This window comes from Salmo trutta, chromosome 12 (genome assembly GCF_901001165.1).
Source record: "Salmo trutta chromosome 12, fSalTru1.1, whole genome shotgun sequence".
Lineage (NCBI taxonomy): Eukaryota > Metazoa > Chordata > Actinopteri > Salmoniformes > Salmonidae > Salmo > Salmo trutta.
In genome coordinates this window covers 21063055-21089531 of record NC_042968.1, presented here as the reverse complement: position 1 = coordinate 21089531, position 26477 = coordinate 21063055, and the positions used below count along the sequence as shown (strand labels likewise).

General features: G+C 43.4%; 1 protein-coding gene across 1 annotated transcript; it reads right to left on the bottom strand.

Moving 5' to 3' along the window:
- Nucleotides 1-247: 247 nt before the first annotated feature.
- LOC115203165 (methenyltetrahydrofolate synthase domain-containing protein) lies at nucleotides 248-26320 on the bottom strand. Its single transcript, XM_029767589.1, has 8 exons — nucleotides 26133-26320; nucleotides 25876-25979; nucleotides 11339-11452; nucleotides 11050-11163; nucleotides 3033-3123; nucleotides 2801-2913; nucleotides 2561-2686; nucleotides 248-1554 (listed from the first exon to the last, which is right to left on the bottom strand). The coding sequence occupies exons 1-8, from the start codon at nucleotides 26158-26160 to the stop codon at nucleotides 637-639; spliced, it is 1608 nt and encodes a 535-aa protein (XP_029623449.1). The 5' UTR covers nucleotides 26161-26320; the 3' UTR covers nucleotides 248-636.
- Nucleotides 26321-26477: the final 157 nt, after the last annotated feature.

Here is a 26477-nt window from a genome sequence, read left to right as displayed (position 1 = left end):
GAGGATAGGACACTTGATAAAAAGTTAACACACCAGATCACCATCCACCTTGCTATACTATTTCCCTCATCTGTTTTAGATTTAGCTTCATATTTTACTCAGATTGTTCATCAGTAGGATAACTTGCAACAATAGCAACACACAGTACTGACAGACTAGCAGTGTATGGTGTGTACACAGATCATCATTTGACAGTCATAGGTTGTTCAGTCCTGGGTTTTGAGTTATAAAGAAGACAAAAATGGTTAAAACTATGAACTCAAAGTATGGTTTATTTAGTACACAAAATATCCTGTGAATTGTGATGGCATTACATGTAGGGCATTAAACATTGCCCCTGCACAAAGAGACTAACAGGGAAAACTCCAACCTCTCCTTCCTTTGTGACTGACAGACAGGCCTGCCAGTGTGGATTAAACTTCTGTAGAAGAACATTTCAAACGGAAACGGGGTTACGTTATCAATACCAACACTAAAAACCATGACGACAAACCAAACTGCTTAAGGCATTAAACAGATTTTCACACTTCACATTGGTACAGTGAAGGTAGCATCATTCCCTTTCATGAAACACAGCCTTTTCTTTCTTTCTGCTGGCTTGGCTTCTGTTACGGAGATGGACAGAGAAGCAGGCAGTTACTCGTTATGGTTGAGCTCCTGCTTGGGGGAATCTGCCTCTGCTTCACTCGTACTCTCTCTACTTTCTCTAGCTGTATTTTTGGGGCCTGTATTTGGTCTGGGCCTCCGGTTGCTTGGACCTGGCCTCCTGCCTCCCCTCTGGCTCTTGGCCAGCTCAGCCTGCAGGTCGTGGCCGTTCAGAGAGAGCCCCTCCAGGGCGGCCAGGGCCTGGTCTGCAGCCTGGGGGTCTAAGTAGTCCAGGAAGGCCCGGTGCTGAGCACCCTGCCACGTGAGACGGATGGGGGCTGCCTCCCTCTCCCGGAGAGCAGTCTTCAGCTCGCTGACACGCAGCCCGGCAGGGATGCCCCCCAGGTACACTGTGGTCACGGTCAGGGGGGGCCTGCGCTCACGGGGCTCGCCACCTTCATCCCTGCTCTCTTGCCTGACCACATCCCTGTCCCCCTCTCTTCCCCTCCCCCTGGCCCCCTCACGGCCTCCTCCTCTGCCTCTCCCCCTGCTTCCATCTCTGCCCCCCTCACGGAAGCCCCCCTCGCGGAATCCCCTGACCCTCCTACCCCCCTCTCTGCCTCCCTCCTGGCCTCCCTCCCCGTCACCATCCCTACCCCCCTCTCTGTCCCCCTCCCTCCTCACTCTTGGTGGGCGTCGTCTGGGTTTCTGCTCAGTCTCCTCCCTGGACTCCCCGTTGGGGTCCCTCTCAGAGTCCTCTTGGGTGTTCCGTCTAGGCCTGCGCCTGGGCTCACGCCGGGGTCTATCACCCTCTGACCTGGGCTCTCTGTCCCTCCGGGGCTCCCTCCTGGCCCTCTCCCTGGGCTGCTGGGGAGGGTGGGTCCCCAGGGTCACGTCCTTCCCTTGCTCCTCCTCCAAGGCCCGGAGCTTCTTCAGCACAGGGATCTTCTCCAGCATCTCAGCGTTCAGCTGCAGGTATACAACAGGACAGGCTCAGGACCGCTAAGGTAATTTCACAGCAGGGCTGCTCAAGGTCAGCAAAGGCACTGGGTTAAGGGCAGCCCAGCTCTGGGTCATGCCAAGAAGAATGGGGTTTAGTAAAGTGATGGGGTACAAACACAATCAAGAAAGCTGATGTTTGGTGCCTGCTCATGCCGTTCTAGGTGACCATGCAAATGTTTAGTGCATGCTAGATTGCTTATGAACTACACCAAAACCCATGCATGACTAGACTACTCGACAAACCTCAAAGGGCACAACAACCAACACAACAGTACTCCATAACAACACATCCATGCTTACAGTACATGAATGCAGAGGAAACAGACTGACAGAGTCTTCAGGAGCGCTGATAACCTCTCTGACCGTATCATCTTTATTATGGGGGGATGTTCCACTTCCCTGGTAAGCTATATAAAGACAGCTCTCTGATTTCCCAGGGCAGAGTGTGTCTGCTAAGGCCGTGATGGCGGCTGCTCCTGTACAGGATATAATGGGCTATTGTTTTACCTTGGCCCCGGTGCCCTCTCTTTAACTGGGCCCTGCACAGCCAGGCTGGCCCGGTGGAGAGGCCTTTGATGATCAGACATGGCCTTCCTGTCTACGAGGTCAGCATGGGTCCTCAGGACGGGCATGGTGGTCTTAAGGGACCACAGAGGTAGCGTGCGTGTGTGTGTAATGGGTATACTTCTACGGGAAGGTGAGCAAACAAAGCTCAAGCAACACGGTTTGAGGTGCAGCCAAAAGTCACTGGAAAACTACAGAAGATGGGAGCAACTTTAGAAAACAGCTTTCAAAATGAGGCTCTCTCAAATCATTGAGGTTTCAGCCACTCAGCAACATACAGCAACTAATAGCAGTCGTATGAGTAAAACCAGCAGCTGTAGCTAGCAGCAGCAACAGTAGTTAGAACTTCATAAGCAATGGAATGAATCATATTGAGCGACAGTAAACTGGGTGAGATTTAGTGTTGTACCTTAGTCCAGATGACACCCTGGGGCTTGGAGCGTTGGCAGTCTGTCTTGATGACTCTGGTCGGGGTGAGGATGTAGTCCACAGTGATGTCATGGCTCTCAATCAGATCCTCTGGGATGTCAACAACCTGCAGAAATACACAGACATCAAGCACAGACACACATTGCAAAATAACAGGAATCTGGAGCATGAAGCAACACTCCAGGTTAAGACCAAACACAGTGTTTGACAACAGGCTAACCTGGCAGTCATGGACGATGGTAACCACCACAGTGGATTCCGTCACAGCCCCCATGCAGAGCATCATGGCATACTCCATGTCAGCAAAGCCCTCTCCTTTACCTATCCGGTAACCTGAGGAGAAAGGAGAGGTGAGATTAATCCTAACAGCATGGGTGTTGGTGCTGAGCCGGAACTTTCCTGGACCAGGGTAGGTGTCCACTGCCCACAGAGTTCTTTCTGCGGGCTCTCACCTTTCTCAGACACGGCCACAGAGCCAACCACCAGAAGATCCACCTGAACCTTGGAATCCAGACCCACAGGGACACTGAACTCCTTCACTCCCTGGAGAAGAAACAAAGAAAAGAAAGAAAAAAGTAAGAAAGAAAAAAAGGTGAGAACAGGTGCACCAGATCACAAGAAACAATGGATTCAAACATTTTACATTTGAAACCTGACACTCCAACTAGTCTGGGAACAAAGCATTTGGTCTTCTATGGCGGATTCACCAAGTTGTACAGAGTGACAGCATGTTTATGGGATAATGAATGGGAAGTGGTGAAGGAGGTAAAGTGAAATGTTGAATCTGTTAAGTTCATGTTTTAAGTATCCCTATATTTCTGTTATTACGGGGCTATCACTCAGTCAAGAGTGTGCCTGCGCAGGAAGTCTGTTCGTTGATGGACCTAGCCGAGAGTGCAATGGCTACCTTGTAGTGTGTTCATACGGTATAGTAAACTTTGTTAAACTGGAACCTTGTCGTTGTGTCATTTCGAGTTAACATTGGTAGCAGAGGATGGCTAATAACTACAATGTGCCACCTCGCTTCGACGAGAAGAGGTCGTACGAAAGTTGGAAAAATGAACTTGGAATCTGTACATGGGTTACTTATCTGGACGCGAAAAAGCAAGCACTAGCGGTGTTATTATCGCTCGAGGGAAGAGCGAGAGATACAGCACTGGAAATATCCGTTGAGGATTTGAACAATGATGATGGTATGGGAACTCTGATCAGAGCACTGGATTCTGTATTTCTTAAAGAAGAGAAAGACCGTGCCTACGAGGCATATTCAAACTTTGACAGTGTTACGAGAGATATTTCGGTTGCAATGACGGACTACATCATTGATTTCGAACAGAGGTACAATAGGATGCGCAAGTACGACATGGTTCTCCCGGATGCAGTGTTAGCTTTCAAGTTGCTAGATACTGTCTGTCTAGATGGTAGGGAGAAACAGTTAGCTTTGACTGCTTGTACTGTACTGACTTTTGCATCAATGAAGTCGGCACTAAAAATAATTTTTGGTGAAGACCTCTGTCGCGCCGTTAAAACCTCTTACATCTAGGCGTTCCGTTAGCGGAACCCCTAGCCAACAGCCAATGGGATCGCATGGCGCGAAATACAAAAACCTCAAAAATCCAATAATTTCAATTTTTCAAAAATATGACTATTTTACACCATTTGAAAGATAAACCTCTCCTGAATCCAACCACGTTGTCCGATTTCAAAAAGGTTTTACAGCGAAAGCAAAACATTAGATTGTTAGGAGAGTACATAGACAAAAATAATCACAGCCATTTTCCAAGCAAGCATATATGTCAATAAAATCCAAAACACAGCTAAATGAAGCACTAACCTTTGATGATCTTCATCAGATGACACTCCTAGGACATTATGTTATACAATACATGTATGTTTTGTTCAATCAAGTTCATATTTATATCCAAAAACAGCTTTTTACATTGGTGCGTGATGTTCAGAAAATGTATTCCCACCAAAAACTTCCGGTGAATTTACAAAAATACTCATCATAAACGTTGACAAAATACATAAATTATTTTAAGAATTATAAATACAGAACTTCTTTATGCAATCGCTGTGTCAGATTTTAAAATAGCTTTCGGTGAAAGCACATTTTTCAATATTCTGAGTACATAGCTCGCCATCACGGCGAGCTATTCAGACACCCGCCAAGTTCGGGGCAAACTAAACTCAGAATTAGTATTAGAAATATTGTATTACCTTTGCTGATCTTCATCAGAATGCACTCCCAGGACAGCTACTTCCACAAGAAATGTTGTTTTTGTTCGAAATAATCCATAGTTATGTCCAAATACCTCCGTTTTGTTCGTGCGTTCAGGTCACTATCCAAAGGGTAACGTGCGAGCGCATTTCGAGACACAAAAAGTCTAAATGTTCCATTACCGTACTTAGAAGCATGTCAAACGCTGTTTAAAATCATTTTTATGGTATTTTTAAACGTAAAATTGCGATAATATTCCAACCGAACAATAGTGTATTCATTCAAGGAGGAAAACGAAAAAACAGCGCGCTCGCGGGAACGCGCATATCCAACCTCTTTGTCCCCAGGCAGTCCACTCAGAAACTGAGCTACTATACTCTGCCCAGTGACAGGGGAATGCTCAAAACACTTTGAAGGCTTTAGACAGCCAATGGAAGCCTTAGAAAGTGCAACGTGACAGCACAGATACTGTAGTTTCGAAAGGGACTAGAAAGAAGAACTACATTTCTCAGATCCTACACTTCCTGGTTGAATTTCTCTCAGGTTTTTGCCTGCCATATGAGTTCTGTTATACTCACAGACACCATTCAAACAGTTTTAGAAACTTTAGGGTGTTTTCTATCCAAATCAAACTATATGCATATTCTAGTTTCTGGGCAGGAGTAATAACCAGATTAAATCGGGTACGTTTTTTATCCGGCCGTGAAAATACTGCCCCCTATCCATATCAGGTTAACAGATGGAATGCAAGTAAGTGACGGAGCATATTACACTGAGCAGCAGAGAAAAGGCGCCAAAAAGTCACGTTCTCAAGACAACCAGAAGAGGGCGCCATTTCCCGGCACAAATCCACTGGACAAATATGGAAGGAGATCAAAATGTGCTGTTTGTCAAAGCACTTACCATTGGGTTAAAGACTGTCCTCATAAAAATGAACAAGTTAAACTAACAGAGGAAAATGTAAACACAGAGAGAGCAGTGTAACATTACACTGTTTTCAAATGAATCTGCTTCTGATACTGAGATTTTTATAGTTGAATCCTTAGGATCTGCTGTGATTGATACTGCATGTACACGGACAGTGTGTGGTGCAAAATGGCTTGATAGCTATGTCAGTGAATTAAATATGAAAGAAGTACAAAATATGATTGACACACCAAGCAACAGAGCTTTCAAATTTGGAGATGGGAGAATTGTCCATTCTACCAAGCGAGTTAAGATACCAGCAAAAAAAATGGTCAGACTAAGTGTCACATTGAAACAGAGATGGTCCCTACAGATATCCCCTTCCCTCAAGAAGGCAGGGGCTGTACTAGACATAAAAAATGACAAGGCAGTGATGTTTAAACAACCAGTGACTCTTGAACTTACTACCTCAGGCCACTATTGTGTAAACATTTTAGACAAAGACATCACACAGAGCCCATGCAAAAATGAGATTCTGACGGACACAGAGCACATGGAGATTCTGACAGTCACAGAGAACATGAACACAAAAGAAAAACAAAGTATTGTTAAAGCTTCACAAACAGTTTGGACATGCTACAGTTGACAGACTTCAGAAGTTACTCAGCAGTTCAGGGAATAATGATGAGAGTATTTCCATTCTACAGCAGATAGTTAACAGTTGTGAGACATGTCAAAAATACAGTAAACCTAAGCCCAAACCAGCTGTTGGTTTGCCACTGGCTTCCAAATACAATGAAACAGTGGCTGTAGATCTACATGAGTTAGCACCAAGTGTGTGGTACCTTCACATAATCGACCACTTCACACGCTTCAGCGCTGGAAGCATTGTGAATACAAAGAAACCCAGTGACATCGTCAAGCACTTCATTCATTCCTGGGTAAGTGTGCATGGCCGTCCCCAGAAATTGTACAGTGACAATGGAGGAGAATTCAATAATAATGAAATAAGAGAAATTCAACATGGAAGTAAAGACAACTGCTGCATACAGTCCATGGAGCAATGGACTTCTGGAGAGACACAATCAAACACTTACAGAGATCATGTTGAAAGTTAAGCAAGACAATGGATGTGACTGGAACACAGCCCTAGATTGGGCTTTGATGGCAAAAAACTCAATGCACAATGTTCATGGTTACAGCCCATACCAACTAGTGTTCGGGCAGAACCCTAATCTTCCCTCTGTACTGGTTGACAAGCCACCAGCACTAGAAGGGGCCAGTGTGAGTGCATGGGTGGGACAGCACCTGTCAGCACTACATGCAGCGAGAAAAGCGTTCACTGAAGCAGAGTGCTCAGAAAGAATTCGCAGGGCTCTGCGTAAACAGCTACGACCCACCGACGAGAAGTACGAAACTGGAAACAAAGTGTACTACAAACGAGTTGACTGTCAAGAGTGGAAGGGACCGGGAGTAGTCATTGGCCAAGATGGTGTGGTGATATTTGTGAGGCACGGAGGCATCATTGTCAGGGTGCATCACTCAAGATTGCGGAAAGTAAATGATCAACAAGATACAGGGGCTGTTGCTGAGAATCATCCTAATGAAAAGGAGACAGTAACAGACACAAACCTACCAGATGTCACATCCAATGATATGGACAAAGGAAATGAAGCAGAGACCTTCAAACATGCCACAGATAATACTGTTGAGCGTTCAAATGAGGAAAACATTCAACAACAGCCACATGTGTTAAGAGAACATGGATGTTCCAATCTGAAAACTGGACAAACTGTTAAATACATGGACAGAGAAAGTGGTATTTCACATACAGCAACCATCATTGGACGAGCAGGAAAAGCCAAAGGAAAACACCAGAACTGGTACAACTTGCAGTACTCTGAACCAGTTACACTTTCTGGTACAACAGGGTCAGCTGACCTGTCACTTGTAGATAATCTCAGAATTGAACCAATGGAAAATCGAGAAAAACAGAATGACATTCAAAATGATGATGTACTTGAAATAAAGGACGTGTCATTTGACTCAGCTAAGCTAGATGAGCTCAGTAATTGGAGGAAAAATTGAGTGTTTGAGGAAGTCAAAGACATTGGCCAAAAATGTGTCTCAACAAGGTGGGTTTGTACCCTTAAAGAATCCTTAACTGGAATAGTGCCTAAAGCACGTCTAGTGGCTAGAGGTTTTGAGGAGCTGGCTGCTAAACAACTCCCAAAAGACTCACCGACATGTCCTCAGAGTCACTCAGATTGCTGATGTCAGTGATATGCCAGAAAAAATGGAAACTTAATTCCATAGACATCAAATCTGCATTTTTGCAGGGAACAGAGTTGTCAAGGCACATTCACATTCAACCTCCGCCTGAAGCTAAATACGAAGGAAAACTGTGGAAACTAAAGAAGTGTGTGTATGGACTGGCAGATGCATCACTCTACTGGTACAATAAAGTCAAGGCAACAATGCTGAATACAGGTGGGAAACTGTCACATGTGGATCCTGCAGTCTTCTATTGGCTTGATCAAGACTGTAATGTGACTGGAGTACTTGCCTGTCATGTTGATGACTATCTGGGGTGGCTCACAGACCTTTGCTACAACTGTGATTCCAAACCTCAAAGCTGTTTTCCAGGTCGGCCGTGAGGAGCATGATCATTTGTTATGTTGGCATAGAGTTTATTACAGTTGATGGGACAATACTGATGCAACAGGAGAGCTATATCAAGAATCTTCAACCCATTCACATGGATTCTTCACGAGCCGTACAAAGGAATTCCCCTCTGTGGAATTGAAGCTGATCAATTGAGGTCAAAGATAGGACAAATTTTATGGGTTACTAGACAGAGTAGACCTGATGTAATGTTTGATGGTTGCAACTTGGCATCTAACACAAAACACGCCACTGTACAAACCATTCATGAGGCAAACAAAGTTGTTCGTAAACTGAAATCACAACAAGTGACTTTAAAGTTTCAGCATGTTGGAAAAGATGACTCTTTGAAACTAGTTGTCTTCAGTGATGCTTCGCTAGGGAACCGTACAGATGGAGGCACACAAGGTGGACATCTAATCGTGTTAATGGGTGAAGGAGGAAGATTCTCACCTATCTGTTGGCAGTCAAAAAGGATCAGAAGGGTTGTCCGAAGCACACTTGCTGGAGAAAAACTTGCTCTTGCGGATGGAATTGACAATGCGATCTTTCTTGCAACTCTGTTCTCAGAGCTTACCACTGGTGAGACAAAACGGCACGTTCTACCTGTAGTTTGTGTCACTGACAACTACTCATTAGTTGATGCTTTGAAGTCAACCAAGTCTGTCACAGAGAAAAGACTTCGTCTTGAGATTAGCAGCATCAAGGAACTTATTCAAGCACAGAGAATCCAGCGGATTCTGTGGTCGACCACAAAGGAACAGCTTGCTGACTGTCTGACTAAAAAAGGAGCATCCGGTCTTGTGCTCCTACAGGCTCTCAGTAATGGAAAGTGGCAGCTTGAGTAATACAAATAAAAACTGTCACACAACCCATTTGTAATGGGGAACTTGAATAATACCTGGACATTTAATTATGTTGTTGATGTTTAATTTGTCTTTAAAGAAAAGGGGAAGATTGTTAAGTTCATGTTTTAAGTATCCCTATATTTCTGTTATTACGGGGCTATCACTCAGTCAAGAGTGTGCCTGCGCAGGAAGTCTGTTCGTTGATGGACCTAGCCGAGAGTGCAATGGCTACCTTGTAGTGTGTTCATACGGTATAGTAAACTTTGTTAAACTGGAACCTTGTCGTTGTGTAATTTCTAGTTAACAGAATCCATGTGCACCGAGGCTGGATGGGTGAGAAGTAGTGTTGAGCGATGAGTGCTTTTTGAGGTTGGTTCAGTTTATTACTACAAAATGACCACAATTTTGGATTTAGGTTTTAATCTTTTTTTTTTTTTAAACATGAAATGCACTATGCATTATGTGCGTTGAATGCTGTAACAAAATACAACTAATAAAAGTCCCATGATGGTAGTGACTGCTTATCACTTATTAACCAGCAGTTCACATAACTTTAATAAAATACTTCAGTTGTGTATATTACATTTGTTTTATTTGATGACTTTATTATTTAATTCCAAGTCATTCTCTCATCTCCATAGAGCTGCTGCCTATGCTGTCTGACAAAATCTATCTCAGAAGGTCTTCAAAGTTAATAAAGCACGAAGCAACTGCTCTCTATGTATCCCCTCTTGGTCGCGCATTCCTCTATGTATCCCCTCTTGGTCGCGCATTCCTCTATGTATCCCCTCTTGGTCGCGCATTCCTCTATGTATCCCCTCTTGGTCGCGCATTCCTCTATGTATCCCCTCTTGGTCGCGCATTCCTCTATGTATCCCCTCTTGGTCGCGCATTCCTCTATGTATCCCCTCTTGGTCGCGCATTCCTCTATGTATCCCCTCTTGGTCGCGCATTCCTCTATGTATCCCCTCTTGGTCGCGCATTCCTCTATGTATCCCCTCTTGGTCGCGCATTCCTCTATGTATCCCCTCTTGGTCGCGCATTCCTCTATGTATCCCCTCTTGGTCGCGCATTCTTCTCTCTCTATGTATCCCCTCTTGGTCGCGCATTCTTCGATCTCTATGTATCCCCTCTTGGTCGCGCATTCTTCGATCTCTATGTATCCCCTCTTGGTCGCGCATTCTTCGATCTCTATGTATCCCCTCTTGGTCGCGCATTCTTCGATCTCTATGTATCCCCTCTTGGTCGCGCATTCTTCGATCTCTATGTATCCCCTCTTGGTCGCGCATTCTTCGATCTCTATGTATCCCCTCTTGGTCGCGCATTCTTCGATCTCTATGTATCCCCTCTTGGTCGCGCATTCTTCTATCTCTATGTATCCCCTCTTGGTCGCGCATTCTTCTCTCTCTATGTATCCCCTCTTGGTCGCGCATTCTTCTCTCTCTATGTATCCCCTCTTGGTCGCGCATTCTTCTATCTCTATGTATCCCCTCTTGGTCGTGCATTCTTCTATCTCTTACGTAGCAGGCATAAAAGAAACAGACCGGACAAGTAGCCGCACAATGGATTATGTTGATTGTATTTAATTATCAAGTTTTCTGTACTAAACTATGTAGAACTTTGGCCTGTTGGAAACTACAACGTCGCACAGTTCAGGCATGATCTGATTTATCTCTAGAGAAACTGCAGCGCAATGAGCTCACAGAAGAAAAAAAAGGAATGAAATGGAATTCAAATAATTTAACTGAAGTCAATTAGTTGTTTAAAAAAACAAAAAATAACTGACATTTCATTTAATTGCTCAGCACTAGTGAGAAGGGACCGACTCACCTGCGAGGTGGAGCACACTCTCAGTTCTTCTTTGCTTGCTCCCTCAGGCGGGACAATCTTATTGAAGAGTCCTGTGCGAAGGCGAGGGGTCGGCACCAGCAGGGTTTTCCTCGCCTAGAAGCAAGAGGCCAGAGTTTAGTAAGCTAAGAGAATATAACCATAGACAGATGAGTAAAGGCTGTCTAATACAAATAACCTAATTCCAGCACTCCATGGTTATGATCTGGTGATGAGACAACACTACTGAACCAATGGCTCAGGCTCATGGTGGCATGTGACCCAGGGCTACCTGCAGCACGGCCAGCCTCGCCCCCTCCAACGGCTTGTCAGGGTCCACCTTCACCTCGTCAGTCTCATTGAATACCTGCAGCTCCGACACCTTGGCGCAGGCAGTGTGGGCACCCTGGGGGCAGAGAGGGGGAGAGGGGGTAAGGAGAGAGGATGTGAGTGCACACTTACATCCAGGGTGATGTAGCGTGCCTGCTGCTGGGGTCGGTCCGGGTTCACTTTGACCGTCTGGCTGGACTTGAACTCCTGCAGGGCTGAGAGACGGTCACAAGCCGGGACCGCACCCTGACCGCATAGACAACCACATACAGCAAGACAAGCACGCACACACACAGGACAAGTGGTTCAAAAGCATGTGTGTGCCACTATTAACCTATTGTGACCAGTAGACTTTCCTAAATTAGAGATTTTACCACAGGTCAAAGACAAAGGTACTTTGATAGCTACTAGCTTACAATATGACATATCTAATAAGGTAGTTAGGCTAGCTATAGCCTGAAGAACCCAAGTTAAATTGCATAGAATTCTACTTCGGCAGAAATGAGCATTTGGATCAGGAAAGTTTCCTCTCACAACTCTACATACCAGTTGTCTATCTGGTTGGTCCTTTCCAGGTAGGAATGTGAGACAAAACATCTACAAAGTAGCGTTATCAACCTGATCTTCCGTGTGCTAGTCGTCTGTATGTCGTTTGTATTTTCAATACTGATGCAATTTGCACGTGACAAAACACTTGTACAATATGGCCGAGCGTAACCAAACTACAAACACTTACAGATAATTGTGAGAAAACGTGCTTGAGTTGAAATAGGTCTGGCAGCACAACCGATTAGAAAACATACTGAACATTTAGAAATTATGTGACTAAACAGAATAAAAAGGAGGAACTACACTATGAAACAAAATAATGATGGTAAAAAGCTTTGGAGCACCTTAAATGAAATTTTGGGCAGAAAGGCAGACTCGGCTCCATCATTTATTGAATCAGATGGCTCATTCATCACACAAAACTCACTAATATTGCCAACTTTTTTTTTTTCATTGGCAAGATTAGCAAATGCTACATATCCAAGTATAACTGACCAAATTATGAAAGACAAGCATTGGCGCCGGAAGAAATGGCAGCAGTTATTTTGTACATAATGTTTCTGCCACCGTATCTTACGGCAAAAAAAAGAGCTTCTGGATATCAGGACAGCGATCACTCACCTCGGATTAGATGAAGACTTTTTCTTCAACAAACAAGACGCACAAGACATTCTCCAAACACCCAGCAGAGCCGACATCCACGTTATTTGCAAGAGGAAGCGACGGTACAGAGGACAAAGAGCCGGATGCCTGTTCAGGACCCGAAAAAGGCGAGTGGGAAAGCTGCCATTACTGTCAATACTACTCGCCAACGTGCAATCATTGGACAATAAACTAGACGAGGTACGATCACAAATATCCTACCAACGGGACATCAAAAACTAATATCCTATGTTTCACAGAATCGTGGCAGAATGACAACATGGATATTCAGCTAGCGGGATACACGCTGCACTGGCAAGATAGAACAGCACCCTCCGGTAAGACGAGGGGGGGGCGGTCTGTGCATATTTGTAAACAACAGCTGGTGCACGAAATCTAAGGAAGTCTAGATTTTGCTCGCCGGAAGTAGAATATATTGGGATAAATTGTAGGCCACACTACTTGCCTAGAGTTATCAGCTATACTTTTCGTGGCTGTTTATTTACCACCACAGACAGATGCTGGCACTAAGACCGCACTCAGTCAGCTGTATAAGGAAATAAGCAAACAGGAAACCACTCACCCAGAGGCGGCGCTCCTAGTGGCCGGAGACTTTAACGCAGGAAAACATATCAGTTCTACCAAATTTCCATGAACATGTTAAATGTGACACCAGAGGGGGAAAAAAATTATAGATCACCTGTACTCCACACACAGAGACGCATACAAAGTTCTCCCTCGCCCTCCATTTGGTAAATCCGACCACAACTCTATCCTCCAGATTCCAGCTTACAAGCAAAAATTAAAGCAGGAAGCACCAGTGGCTCGGTCTATAAAAAGTGGTAAGATGAAGCAGATGCTAAACTACAGGACTGTTTAGCTATCACAGACTGGAACATGTTCCGGGATTCTTCTGATGGCATTGAGGAGTACACCACATCAGTCACTGGCTTTATCAATAAGTGCATCGAGGACGTCGTCCCCACAGTGACTGTACGTACATACCCAAACCAGAAGCCATGGATTACAGGCAACATTCGCACTGAGCTAAAGGGTAGAGCTGCTGCTTTCAAGGTGCGGGACACTAACCCGGAAGCTTACAAGAAATCTTGCTATGCCCTGTGACGAACCATCAAACAGGCAAAGTGTCAATACAGGGCTAAGATTGAATCATACTACACCGGCTCCGACGCTCGTCTTATGTGGCAGGGCTTGCAAACTATTACAGACTACAAAGGGAAGCACAGTCGCGAGCTGCCCTGTGACACGAGCCTACCAGACGAGCTAAATCACTTCTATGCTCACTTCGAGGCAAGCAACACTGAGGCATGCATGAGAGCATCAGCTGTTCCAGGTGACTGTGTGATCACACTCTCCGTAGCTGACATGAGTAAGACCTTTAAACAGGTCAACATACACAAGGCTGCAGGGCCAGATGGATTACCAGGACGTGTGCTCCGGGCATGTGCTGACCAACTGGCAGGTGTCTTCACTGACATTTTCAACATGTCCCTGATTAAGTCTGTAATACCAACATGTTTCAAGCAGACCACCATGTTGCCTTTGTGCTCTTGGGCACAGGGACTCAGCCTAAATGACTACAGACCCGTAGCACTCACGTCTGTAGCCATGAAATACTTATTTCCCTCATTAAAATGCAAATCAATTTATAACATTTCTGGCATGCGTTGTTCTGGATATTTTTGTTGTTATTCTGTCTCTCACTGTTCAAATAAACCTACCATTAAAATTATAGACTGATCCTTTCTTTGTCAGTGGGCAAACGTACAAAATCAGCAGGGGATCAAATACTTTTTCCCCCCACTGTATCTACATGTACATACTACCTCAATCAGCCTGACTAACCGGTGTCTGTATGTAGCCTCACTCCTTTTATAGATTCGCTACTGTATATAGCCTTTCTTTTTACTGTTTTATTTCTTTACCTACCTATTGTTCACCTAATACCTTTTTGCATTATTGGTTAGAGCCCGTAAGTAAGCATTTCACTGTAAGGTCTACAGCTGTTGTATTCAGCGCACGTGACAAATAAACTTGGATTTGATTTGTAATTTTCAATTCTGTAAAGTGAGTGTTGAAGAGGTGAAAAACGTATTGTTGTCCATCAACAATGACAAGCCACCGGGGTCTGACAACTTGGATGGAAAATGACTGAGGATAATAGCGGACACTATTGCCACTCCTCCTGGACAGAAGCAAAAGTAATTCAGCTACCCAAGAATAGTAAAGCCCCTTTACTGGCTCAAATAGCCAATCAATCAGCCTGTTACCAACCCTTAGTAAACTTTGGGAAAAAATGGTGTTTGAACAGATACAATGCTATTTTACAGGAAACAATTGACAGCAGACTTTCAGCAAGATTATAGGGAATGACATTCAACAAGCACAGCACTTACACAAATGACGGATGACTGGCTGAGAAAAATTGATATAAAGATTGTGGGGGCTGTTTTGTTAGACTTCAGTGCGGCTTTTGATATTATCGATCAGTCTGCTGCTAGAAACTACTACAGCGACTGAAATGACTGCAACACTTAAAGAGCTGTGGATAGTTTCAGAATGGGTAGCAAGGAATAAGTTAGTCCTAAATATTTCAAAAACTAAAAGCATTGTATTTGGGACAAATCATTCAGTAAACCCTAAACCTCATCTAAATCTTGTAATGAATAATATGTAAATTGAGCAGGTTGAGTTGACTAAACTGCTTGGAGTAACCCTGGATTGTATTTTGGTTGGCGGTCATCAGCTATCCCTTAGCTCGAAAAGCTATCGCCAGTTTTGTACAATGCGACTCAGACCAGAGCATACCAGACCTATTTTATCTCCATATCCCCGGATTTCTACCGCAAGCTCTGGACATTTACACCTGGATCTTGCAGCTAGCTAGCTGCTATCCGAATGACTATTGGCTAACGTCGGTCCCGGAGCTAACATCAATTATTCCGGAGCTAGCCAGCTGAAGAGTTCCATCAGCCACTCCTGGGCTACAATCACCTATCCGGACCCGTTTTACTGCCGATGCGGAGCCCCACCGGGCCTTCACGACTGGACTACCGACGTTATCTGGAGTTATCCAACTGGCCCCTCCGTCGTGACGTAACCTGAACGCCCATCTGCGGCCAGCTAATCGTTAGCCGTCTTATCGGCTGCTATCTGAAAAGGTCTATCGGCCAATTTTCTTGGAACACTATAACTATTTTGCCAATTGGATTGGTCCCTTCTACCACACGGAACCCCACTAATCTACCGACAGAAACGCACGAGGTGGCAAATAACAGACCATCTTCTGCCAACTTGCTACCCATGGCCCGGCTAGCTGTCTGAATCGCCGTGACCGCAACCGACCTCACTGGACCCCTTTGATCACTTGGCTAAGCATGCCTCTCCTTAAATTCTCTAGGGTAGGGGGCAGTATTTTGACGTCCGGATGAAAGGCGTGCCCAAATTAAACTGCCTGCTACTCAGGCTCAGAAGGTAGGATATGCATATTATTAGTAGATTTGGATAGAAAACACAGAAGTTTCTAAAACTGTTTGAATTAGAGGTCGACCGATTAATCGGAATGGCCGATTAATTAGGGCCGATTTCAAATCGGTATTTTTGGCCACCGATTTGCCGAATTATTATTATTTTTTTCCTTATGTTTATTTTTTTATTTTTTGAAACCTTTATTTAACTAGGCAAGTCAGTTAAAGAACACATTCTTATTTTCAATGACGGCCTAGGAACGGTGGGTTAACTGCCTGGTTCAGGGGCAGAACGACAGATTTTTACCTTGTCAGCTTGGGGATGCAACCTTACGTTAACTAGCCCAACGCTCTAACCACCTGCTTTACGTTGCCAAGGTAAGTTGCTAGCTAGCATTAAACTTATCTTATAAAAAACAATCAATCAATCATAAACACTAGTTAACTACACATGGTTGATGATATTACTAGTTTATCTAGCCTGTCCTGCTTTGCATATAATCGATGTGGTGCGCATTCGCGAAAAAGGACTGTCTTTGCTCCGACGTGTACCTAACCATAAACATCAATGTCTTTCTTAAAATCAATACACAAGTATATATTTTTAAACCTGCATATTTAGTTAATATTGCCTGCTAACATTAATTTATTTGAACTAGGGAAAATGTGTCACTTCTCTTGCAAACAGAGTCAGGGTATATGCAGCAGTTTGGGCCGCCTAGCTTGTTGCGAACTGTGAAGACTATTCTTCCTAACAAAGACAGCCAAATTCGCCAAACGGGGGATGATTTAACAAAAGCGCATTTGCGAAAAAAAGCACAATCGTTGCACGACTGTACCTAACCATAAACATCAATGCCTTTCTTAAAATCAATACACAGAAGTATATTTTTAAACCTGCATATTTAGCTAAAAGAAATCCAGGTTAGCAGGTAATATTAACCAGGTGAAATTGTGTCAGTTCTCTTGCGTTCGTTGCACGCAGAATCAGAGTATACAGAATCTTGCTCGTTGCGAACTAATTTGCCAGAATTTTACGGAACTATGAAATAACATTGTAGGTTGTGCGATGTAACAGGAATATTTAGACTTATGGATGCCACCCGTTAGATAAAATACGGAACGGTTCCGTATGTCACTGAAAGAATAATGTTTGAGATGATAGTTTCCAGATTTGACCATATTAATGACCTAAGGTTTATTATATTATAGTTAAGTCTATGATTTGATATTTGATAGAGCAGTCTGACTGAGCGGTGATAGGCAGCAGCAGGCTCGTAATAGTCAAAGGTATATGGTTTAGAGAGAAATAGTCGACGCGTCATAATTCCTGTAATAACTTGCGGCTGAACTTGAAAGGGGTTCCTTCGTTATTTTACCGTTCATGTCTTCCATGGAGAATGTCTTGATCTACTTCAAATAAGGTCTGTTTTGTGCTTAAACCGCCTCGGCGTTTTGATACCCGTGTAAATCTCACTAGGTAACATTTGTCAACATATTTTCATAAATCCACTCTACAAAAAAAATTCTTAGCTTATATTGATCAGAGTTATATCCTATGGATATCTACACAGTTATAAAATTGGCAAGGTGGTGTAAGCCTAAACCAAACACAGACCTTATTTTAAGTTAATCTAAAAATATCCTATGGAATAAATGAAGGAACCACTTTTCAGATTTTGCTAGAAGGTGTCATGGGAATTATGACTCGCACTTTGGTAGTCAATTCTTACCATGCCCATTATTAAAATAGGATTTCCTGCATATAGAAATTACAGTTTTTGTTTTCAGCATTCATCACAGGTAACTTAAACTCTATTTTTATTATTCAAACAGTTGAGAGTATTTGTCTCCTAAGCAGACTCTTCAGTATCGTTGTCACTTCAGAGCTGTGTGTGTGTGTGTGTGTGTGTATGTGTATGTATATAAAAAAAATCATAATAAATCGGCCGATTAATCAGGATCTTTTGGGCCTCCAATAATCGGTATCGGCGCTGAAAAATCATATTCGGTCGACCACTAGTTTGAATGATGTCTGTGTATAACAGAACTCACATGGCAGGCAAAAACCTGAGAAAAATCCAACCAGGAAGTGTGGACCTTTTCTTTTCTGAAGACATTGGAATTGTCCGGTTGGAATATTACTGAAGATTTATGTTAAAAACATCCTAAAGAATGATGCTATACATCGTGACATATTTCTACGAACGTAAATATAACGGTTTTTTTAAACTTTTTGTCGCGACAAAAAGGAGGTATTTGGACATAAATGATTGACTTTATCTAACAAAACAAACATTTATTGTGGACCTGGGATTCCTGGGAGTGCATTCTGATGAAGTTCAAAGGTAAGTGAATATTTATAATATTATTTCTTAGTTTTATTGACTCCACAAAATGGCGGGTTTGGTTTCGTGTCTGAACGCTGTACTAAGATTATTGCAACGTTTTTTAGAAATCTGACACAGGGGTTGCATTATGGAAAAGTGTATTTATAATTCTTTGAATAACAGTTTAATATTTTATCAACGTTTATGAGTATTTCTGTAAATTGATGTGCTCATTCACCAGAAGTTTTGGGAGGCAAAACATTTCTGAACATTACACGCCAATGTAAAATGGGGTTTTTGGATATAAATATGAACTTTATCGAGCAAAACATACATGTATTGTGTAACATGAAGTCCTATGAGTGCCATCTGATGAAGATCATCAAAGGTTAGTGATTCATTTTAGCTGTATTTCTGGTTTTTGTGACGCCTCTCCTTGCTTGGAAAATGGCTGTGTGGTTTTTCTTGTCTAGGTGCTGTCCTAACATAATCTAATGCTATGCTTTCGCCGTAAAGCCTTTTTGAAATCGGACAATGTGGTTGGATTAACGAGAAGTTCATCTTTAAAATGGTGTAAAATAGTTGTATGTTTGAGAAATTTGAATTATGAGATTTTTGTTGTTTTGAATTTGGCGCCCTGCTATTTCACTGGCTGTTGAATAGTGTGTCCCGCAGGTGGGATGGTCACGTCCCACATACCCAAGAGAGGTTAATGTCAATATGCCTTGTCCATTGCTGTTCTAGTTAGTGTTTATTGGCTTAATTCACTGTAGAGCCTCTAGCCCTGCTCATTATACCTTATCCAACCTCTCAGTTCCACCACCCACACATGCGGTTTCAATTATGTTTCTAGAGACACTCCCTCTCTCATCATCACTCAATGCCTAGGTTTACCTCCACTGTATTCACATCCTACCATACCTTTGTCTGTACATTATACCTTGAAGCTATTTTATCGCCCCCAGAAACCTGCTCCTTTTACTCTCTTTTCCGGACGTCCTAGACGACGAATTCTCATAGCTTTTAGCCGTACCCTTATCCTACTCCTCCTCTGGCGATGTAGAGGTGAATCCAGGCCCTGCAGTGCCTAGCTCCACTCCTATTCCCCAGGCGCTCTCTTTTGATGACTTCTGTAACTGTAATAGCATTGGTTTCATGCATGTTAACATTAGAAGCCTCCTCCCTAAGTTTGTTTTATTCACTGCTTTGGCACACTCTGCCAACCCGGATGTCCTAGCCGTGTCTGAATCCTGGCTAAGGAAGACACCAAAAACTCTGAAATCTCCATCCCTAACTACAACATTTTCAGACAAGACAGAACGGCCAAAGGGGGCAGTGTTGCAATGTACTGCAGAGATAGCCTGCAGAGTTCTGTCCAACTATTCAGGTCTGTACCCAAACAATTTGAACTTCTTTTAAAAATCCACCTCTCTAAAAACAAGTCTCTCACCGTTGCCGCCTGCTATAGACCACCCTCTGCCCCCAGCTGTGCTCTGGACACCATATGTGAACGGACTGCCCCCCCATCTATCCTCAGAGCTCGTGCTGCTAGGCGACCTAAACTGGGACATGCTTAACCTGTTGGGGCTAGGTGGCAGTATTTGCACGGCCAGATAAAAAACTTACCCGATTTAATCTGGTTACTACTCCTGCCCAGTAACTAGAATATGCATTGGCTTTGGATAGAAAACACCCTAAAGTTTCTAAAACTGTTTGAATGGTGTCTGTGAGTATAACAGAACTCATTTGGCAGGCCAAAACCTGAGAAGATTCCTTGCAGGAAGTGGCCTGTCTGACCATTTCTTGCCCTCCTTGTTCATCTCTAACAAAAACAGGGGATCTCTGGCATGACGTGACACTTCCTACGGCTCCCATAGGCTCTCAGAACCCGGGAAAAAGCTGAATGACGTAATTCCAGGCCCAGGCTGAAACACACTAGCGCGTTTGGCAAGTGCTCTATCAGAGGGCCATCAGACTGAGGCTCGTGCATGAGGGGATAGCATGCTTTTACTTTCACTCTCTTTGTAATAAAAAAACGATTTCCCAGTCGGAATATTATCGCTTTTTTACGAGAAAAATGGCATAAAAATTGATTTTAAACAGCGGTTGACATGCTTCGAAGTACGGTAATGGAATATTTAGAAATGTTTTGTCACGAAATGCGTCGTGCTCGTAACCCTTATTTACCCTTTCGGATAGTGTCTTGAACGCACGAACAAAACGCCGCTATTTGGATATAACAATGGATTATTTGGGACCAAACCAACATTTGTTATTGAAGTAGAAGTCCTGGGAGTGCATTCTGACGAAGACAGCAAAGGTAATAACATTTTTCTTATAGTAAATCTGACTTTGGTGAGTGCTAAACTTGCTGGGTGTCTAAATAGCTAGCCCTGTGATGCCGGGCTATCTACTTAGAATATTGCAAAATGTGCTTTAACCGAAAAGCTATTTTAAAATCGGACATATCGAGTGCATAGAGGAGTTCTGTATCTATAATTCTTAAAATAATTATGTTTTTTGTGAACTTTTATCGTGAGTAATTTAGTAAATTCACCGGAAGTGTTCGGTGGGAATGCTAGTCACCTGCTAATGTAAAAAGCTGTTTTTTGATATAAATATGAACTTGATTGAACAGACATGCATGTATTGTATAACATAAATGTCCTATGATTGTCATCTGATGAAGATCATCAAAGGTTAGTGCTGCATTTAGCTGTGGTTTGGGTTTATGTGACATTATATGCTAGCTTGAAAAATGGGTGTCTGATTATTTCTGGCTGGGTACTCTGCTGACATAATCTAATGTTTTGCTTTCGTTGTAAAGCCTTTTTGAAATCGGACAGTGTGGTTAGATTAACGAGAGTCTCGTCTTTAAAATTGTGTAAAATAGTAATATGTTTGAGAAATTGAAGTAATAGCATTTCTAAGGTATTTGAATAACGCGCCACGGGATTCAACTGGCTGTTGAGTAGGTGGGACGGTTGTAGCCCAGAGAGGTTAACACCCCAGCCATCCTACAATCTAAGCTTGATGCCCTCAATCTTACACAAATTATCAATGAACCTACCAGGTACCACCCCAAAGCTGTAAACACAGGCACCCTCATAGATATCAGCCTAACCAACTTGCCCTCTAAATACACCTCTGCTGTTTTCAATCAAGATCTCAGCAATCACTGCCTCATTGCCTGCATCCATAATGGGTCAGCGGTCAAATGACCTCCACTCATCACTGTCAAACGCTCCCTGAAACACTTCAGCGAGCAGGCCTTTCTAATCGACCATGGCCGGGTATCCTGGAAGGATATTGACCTCATCCCTTCAGTAGAGGATGCCTGTTTTTTTTTTAAATGCCTTCCTCACCATCTTAAATAAGCATGCCCCATTCAAGAAATTTAGAACCAGGAACAGATATAGCCCTTGGTTCTCTCCAGACCTGACTGCCCTTAACCAACACAAAACCATCCTGTGGTGTTCTGCATTAGCATCGAACAGCCCCCGTGATATGCAACTTTTCAGGGAAGTTAGAAACCAATATACACAGGCAGTTAGAAAAGCCAAGGCTAGCTTTTTCAAGCAGAAATTTGCTTCCTGCAACAAACTCAAATTCTGGGACACTGTAAAGTCCTTGGAGAACAAGAGCACCTCCTCCCAGCTGCCCACTGCACTGAGGATAGGAAACTGTCACCACCGATAAATCCACTATAATTGAGAATTTCAATAAGCATTTTTCTACGGCTGGCCATGCTTTCCAACTGGCTACCCCTACCCCGGTCAACAGCACTGCACCCCCCACAGCAACTCGCCCAAGCCTTCCCCATTTCTCTTTCTCCCAAATCCAGTCAGCTGATGTTCTGAAAGAGCTGCAAAATCTGGACCCCTACAAATCAGCCAGGCTAGACAATCTGGACCCTTTCTTTCTAAAATGATCTGCCGAAATTGTTGCAACCCCTATTACTAGCCTGTTCAACCTCTCGTGTCGTCTGAGATTACCAAAGATCGGAAAGCAGCCGCGGTCATCCCCCTCTTCAAAGGGGGACACACTCTTGACCCAAACTGCTACAGACCTATATCTATCCTACCCTGCCTCTCTAAAGTCTTTGAAAGCCAAGTCATCAAACAGATTACCGATCATTTCGAATCCCACCGCACCTTCTCCGCTATGCAATCTGGTTTCAGAGCAGGTCATGGGTGCACCTCAGCCACGCTCAAGGTCCTAAACGATATCTTAACCGCCATCGATAAGAAACAATACTGTGCAGCCGTATTCACTGACCTGGCCAAGGCTTTCGACTCGGTCAATCACCACATCCTCATCAGCAGACTCAACAGCCTTGGTTTCTCAAATGATTGCCTCGCCTGGTTCACCAACTACTTTGCTGATAGAGTTCAGTGTGTCAAATCGGAGGGCCTGTTGTCCGGGCCTCTGGCAGTCTATGGGGGTGCCACAGGGTTCAATTCTTGGGCCGACTCTTTTCTCTGTATACATCAATGTCGCTCTTGCTGCTGGTGAGTCTCTGATCCACCTCTACGCAGACGACACCATTCTGTATACTTCTGGCCCTTCTTTGGACACTTAACAACCCTCCAGACAGGCTTCAATCCCATACAACTCTCCTTCCGTGGCCTCCAACTGCTCTCAAATACAAGTAAAACTAAATGCATGCTCTTCAACCGATCGCTGCCTGCACCTGCCCGTCCATCCAGCATCACTATTCTGGACGGTTCTGACTTAAAATATGTGGACAACTACAAATACCTAGGTGTCTGGTTAGACTGTAAACTCTCCTTCCAGACTCACATCAAACATCTCCAATCCAAAGTTAAATCTAGAATTGGCTTCCTATTTCGCAACAAAGCATCTTTCACTCATGCGGCCAAACATACCCTCGTAAAACTGACCATCATACCAATCCTCGACTTCGGCGATGTCATTTACAAAATAGCCTCCAACATTCTACTCAGCAAATTGGATGCAATCTATTACAGTGCCATCCGTTTTGTCACCAAAGCCCCATATACTACCCACCACTGCAACCTGTACGCTCTCGTTGGCTGGCCCTCGCTTCATACTCGTCGCCAAACCCACTGGCTACAGGTTATCTACAAGTCTCTGCTAGGTAAAGCCCTGCCTTATCTCAGCTCGCTGGTCACCATAGCAGCACCCACCTGTAGCACGCGCTCCAGCAGGTATATCTCTCTGGACACCCCAAAGCCAATTCCTCCTTCTGCCGCCTCTCCTTCCAGTTCTCTGCTGCCAATGACTAGAACGAACTACAAAAACACTTATCTCCCTCACTAGCTTTAAGCACCAGCTGTCAGAGCAGCTCGCAGATCACTGCACCTGTACATAGCCCATCTATAATTTAGCCCAAACAACGACCTCTTCCCCTACTGTATTTATTTATTTTGCTCCTTTGCACCCCATTATTTCTACTTTGCACTTTCTTCCACTGCAAATCTACCATTCCAGTGTTTTACTTGCTATATTGTATTTACTTCGCCACCATGGCCTTTTTTGCCTGTATCTCCCTTCATTTGCTCACTTTGTATATAGACTTATTTTTCTACTACATTATTGACTGTATGTTTGTTTTACTCCATCTGTAACTCTGTGTTGTTGTATGTGTCAAACTGCTTACTTTATCTTGGCCAGGTCAAAATTGTAAATGAGAACTTGTTCTCAACTTGCCTACCTGGTTAAATAAAGGTGAAATAAATAAATAGTAAACCGTCATGGTCAAAACATGTTGATACAACAGTTGCTAAAATTCTTAACACTATCAAAAAGGCAGGTCCTACAGGTCCTAATTCTGTTGCCCCTGGACTACTGCGCAGTCATGTGGTCAGGTGACAATAACATGCATGTCAATCTCTCCTGGCTCAAAGTGGAGGAGAGATTGGCTTCATCACTACTTGTTTTTATAAGTATTGACAATCTGAATGCACCGAGCTGTCTGTTTAAACTACTAGCACACAGCTCGGACACCCATGCATACCTCACAAGACATGCCACCAGAGGTCTCTTCACAATCCCCAAGTCCAGAACAGACTATGGGAGGCACACAGTACTACATAGAGCCATGACTACATGAAACTCTATTCCACATTAGGTAACTGATGCAAGCAGCAGAATCAGATTTAAAAAAACATAAAAATACACCTTATGAAACAGCGGGTACTGTGAAGAGACTCACAGTTACAGACATGCATACACACACACAAATGCTAGCACACGCACTCTACACACACATAGTAATATGGTTGTATGGTGGTATTAAACATTTTGTATTGTAGATATGTAGTGGTGTAATAATGTTATATAAAACCCTTAGGCCCCCCCATCTGAGATATGTACTGCAGCCCTCATCCTCCACATACAACACCTGTTCTGCCTTTCACATTCTGTTAAAGGTCCCCAAAGTACACACATCCCTGGGTTGCTTGTCTTTTCAGTTTGCTGCAGCTAGCGACTGGAACGAGCTGCAACAAACACTAAAACTGGACCGTTTTATCTCAATCTCTTCATTCAAAGACTCAATCATGGACACTCTTACTATCAGTTGTGGCTGCTTTGCGTGATGCATTGTTGACTAACTTCTTGCCCTTTGTGCTGTTGTCTGTGCCCAATAATGTTTGTACCCTTTTTGTGCTGCTACCATGTGTTGTCATGTGTGGCTGCCATGCTATGTTGTCGGCTGCCATGCTATGTTGTCGGCTGCCATGCTATGTTGTCGGCCTCTGATGTAGTGTTGTGTTCTCTCTTGTCCTGATGTGTGTTTTGTCCTATATTTTTAATCCCAGCTGCTGTCTCCGCAGGAGGCCTTATGCCTTTTGGTAGGCCATCATTGTAAATAAGAACTTGTTCTTAACTGACTTGCCTAGTTAAAAAAAAGTTTTAAAAATAATGTACTGTTTTATCTTTTGTTTTGTGCGAGATGTAAGTGCCTTAATGTGTTTGGACCCCAGGAAGAGCAACTGCTGCCTTGGCAGAAGCGAATGGGGATCCCTAATAAATACAAATGGTTACATTCGGCTATTGTTAACATATTATGCAAAAAGTCGGGTAAACACTTTTCCTGTTGATACCTTCTCAACCTCCAACAGCCAAAAGGAGAAACAGCATGTACAACCGGTAAAGTGTAAATATTATTTTCTTCAACACTATGTCTTGTAGAGACTACTGAGTCTTTTTTACAGCTACTTTCAGACTGGTGTCATGGAGTAACCATGGTAGCAGTCTGATGTTTAGGTAAGGCTAGCTAGAGACATTTATTAGAGCAGATCAATTGCTATGGATAGCGCACAATTAACATTTTACTAGACTTTTCAAAATGGCTATGTGGGACCTTACCAGCAGCACATGCAAAATACAAATTGAAACTACTAACAAGAGGGTTCAAACATATTTTGACAAATACTAATAGGGTTAGGTTTAGGAATAGTTCAATCAAATTGCAGTATACTGAACCTCCAGAAATGCCCTACCTTGAAATTGGGGATTCTGTTGTGCACAGGCCTTGGAAAGTTTGCAAGATTCTTAGCTTCAATGTAATCCCAAACTTTCTCTCGGATGTCCCATTTCGTGGCCCCTAAACAGAAAACAATTCATATGCTTGATGAAATGACAGTTTTGAAGAAAGGGTCACGTAAATCGCAACTTCATAGCGGCAACGGCTAGGCTACCATCCATTGGCATGCGTTAGCATTAGTGACTTTACGCTAAACACGCAGCAATCATTTACCGGGATTAATTGTAATAACGGCCTCCATTGTCCTCTCGTCGAAGATGCAGAAAATTCTCACAAATCACTGACAATTAGTCAAACTATCACAAAGTGACCACAGATTGATTTGCGCACGTGGGAGTTCTGTAACATTGTAGCAACAGCTGCTTGTCAGGGATGTTTTTTTCCTGTATGGTAGCTCGGAAAGACCAAACCTTACACGATCAAAAGCAAACATGGAATGCATTCATTAAGCCGATTGTTACAAAACGTTTAACGCAAACAACCGTAACTGACGGGGAAGGACATTCCTAAATTTGTCCAATAGAAACTCGTTTTAGAACGTTTTGCAATTGTTTGGAC

Bases quoted from the DNA above. Each gene is read 5' to 3' on its own strand.
- LOC115203165 (XM_029767589.1), bottom strand. From the start codon at position 26,160: ATGGAGGCCGTTATTACAATTAATCCCG. The intron at 2,914-3,032 runs GTGAGAGCCCGC...CTTTCTCCTCAG, and splicing joins TGTGGCCGTGTCTGAGAAAG to GTTACCGGATAGGTAAAGGA. The intron at 1,555-2,560 runs GTACAACACTAA...GTATACCTGCAG, and splicing joins AGGGTGTCATCTGGACTAAG to CTGAACGCTGAGATGCTGGA.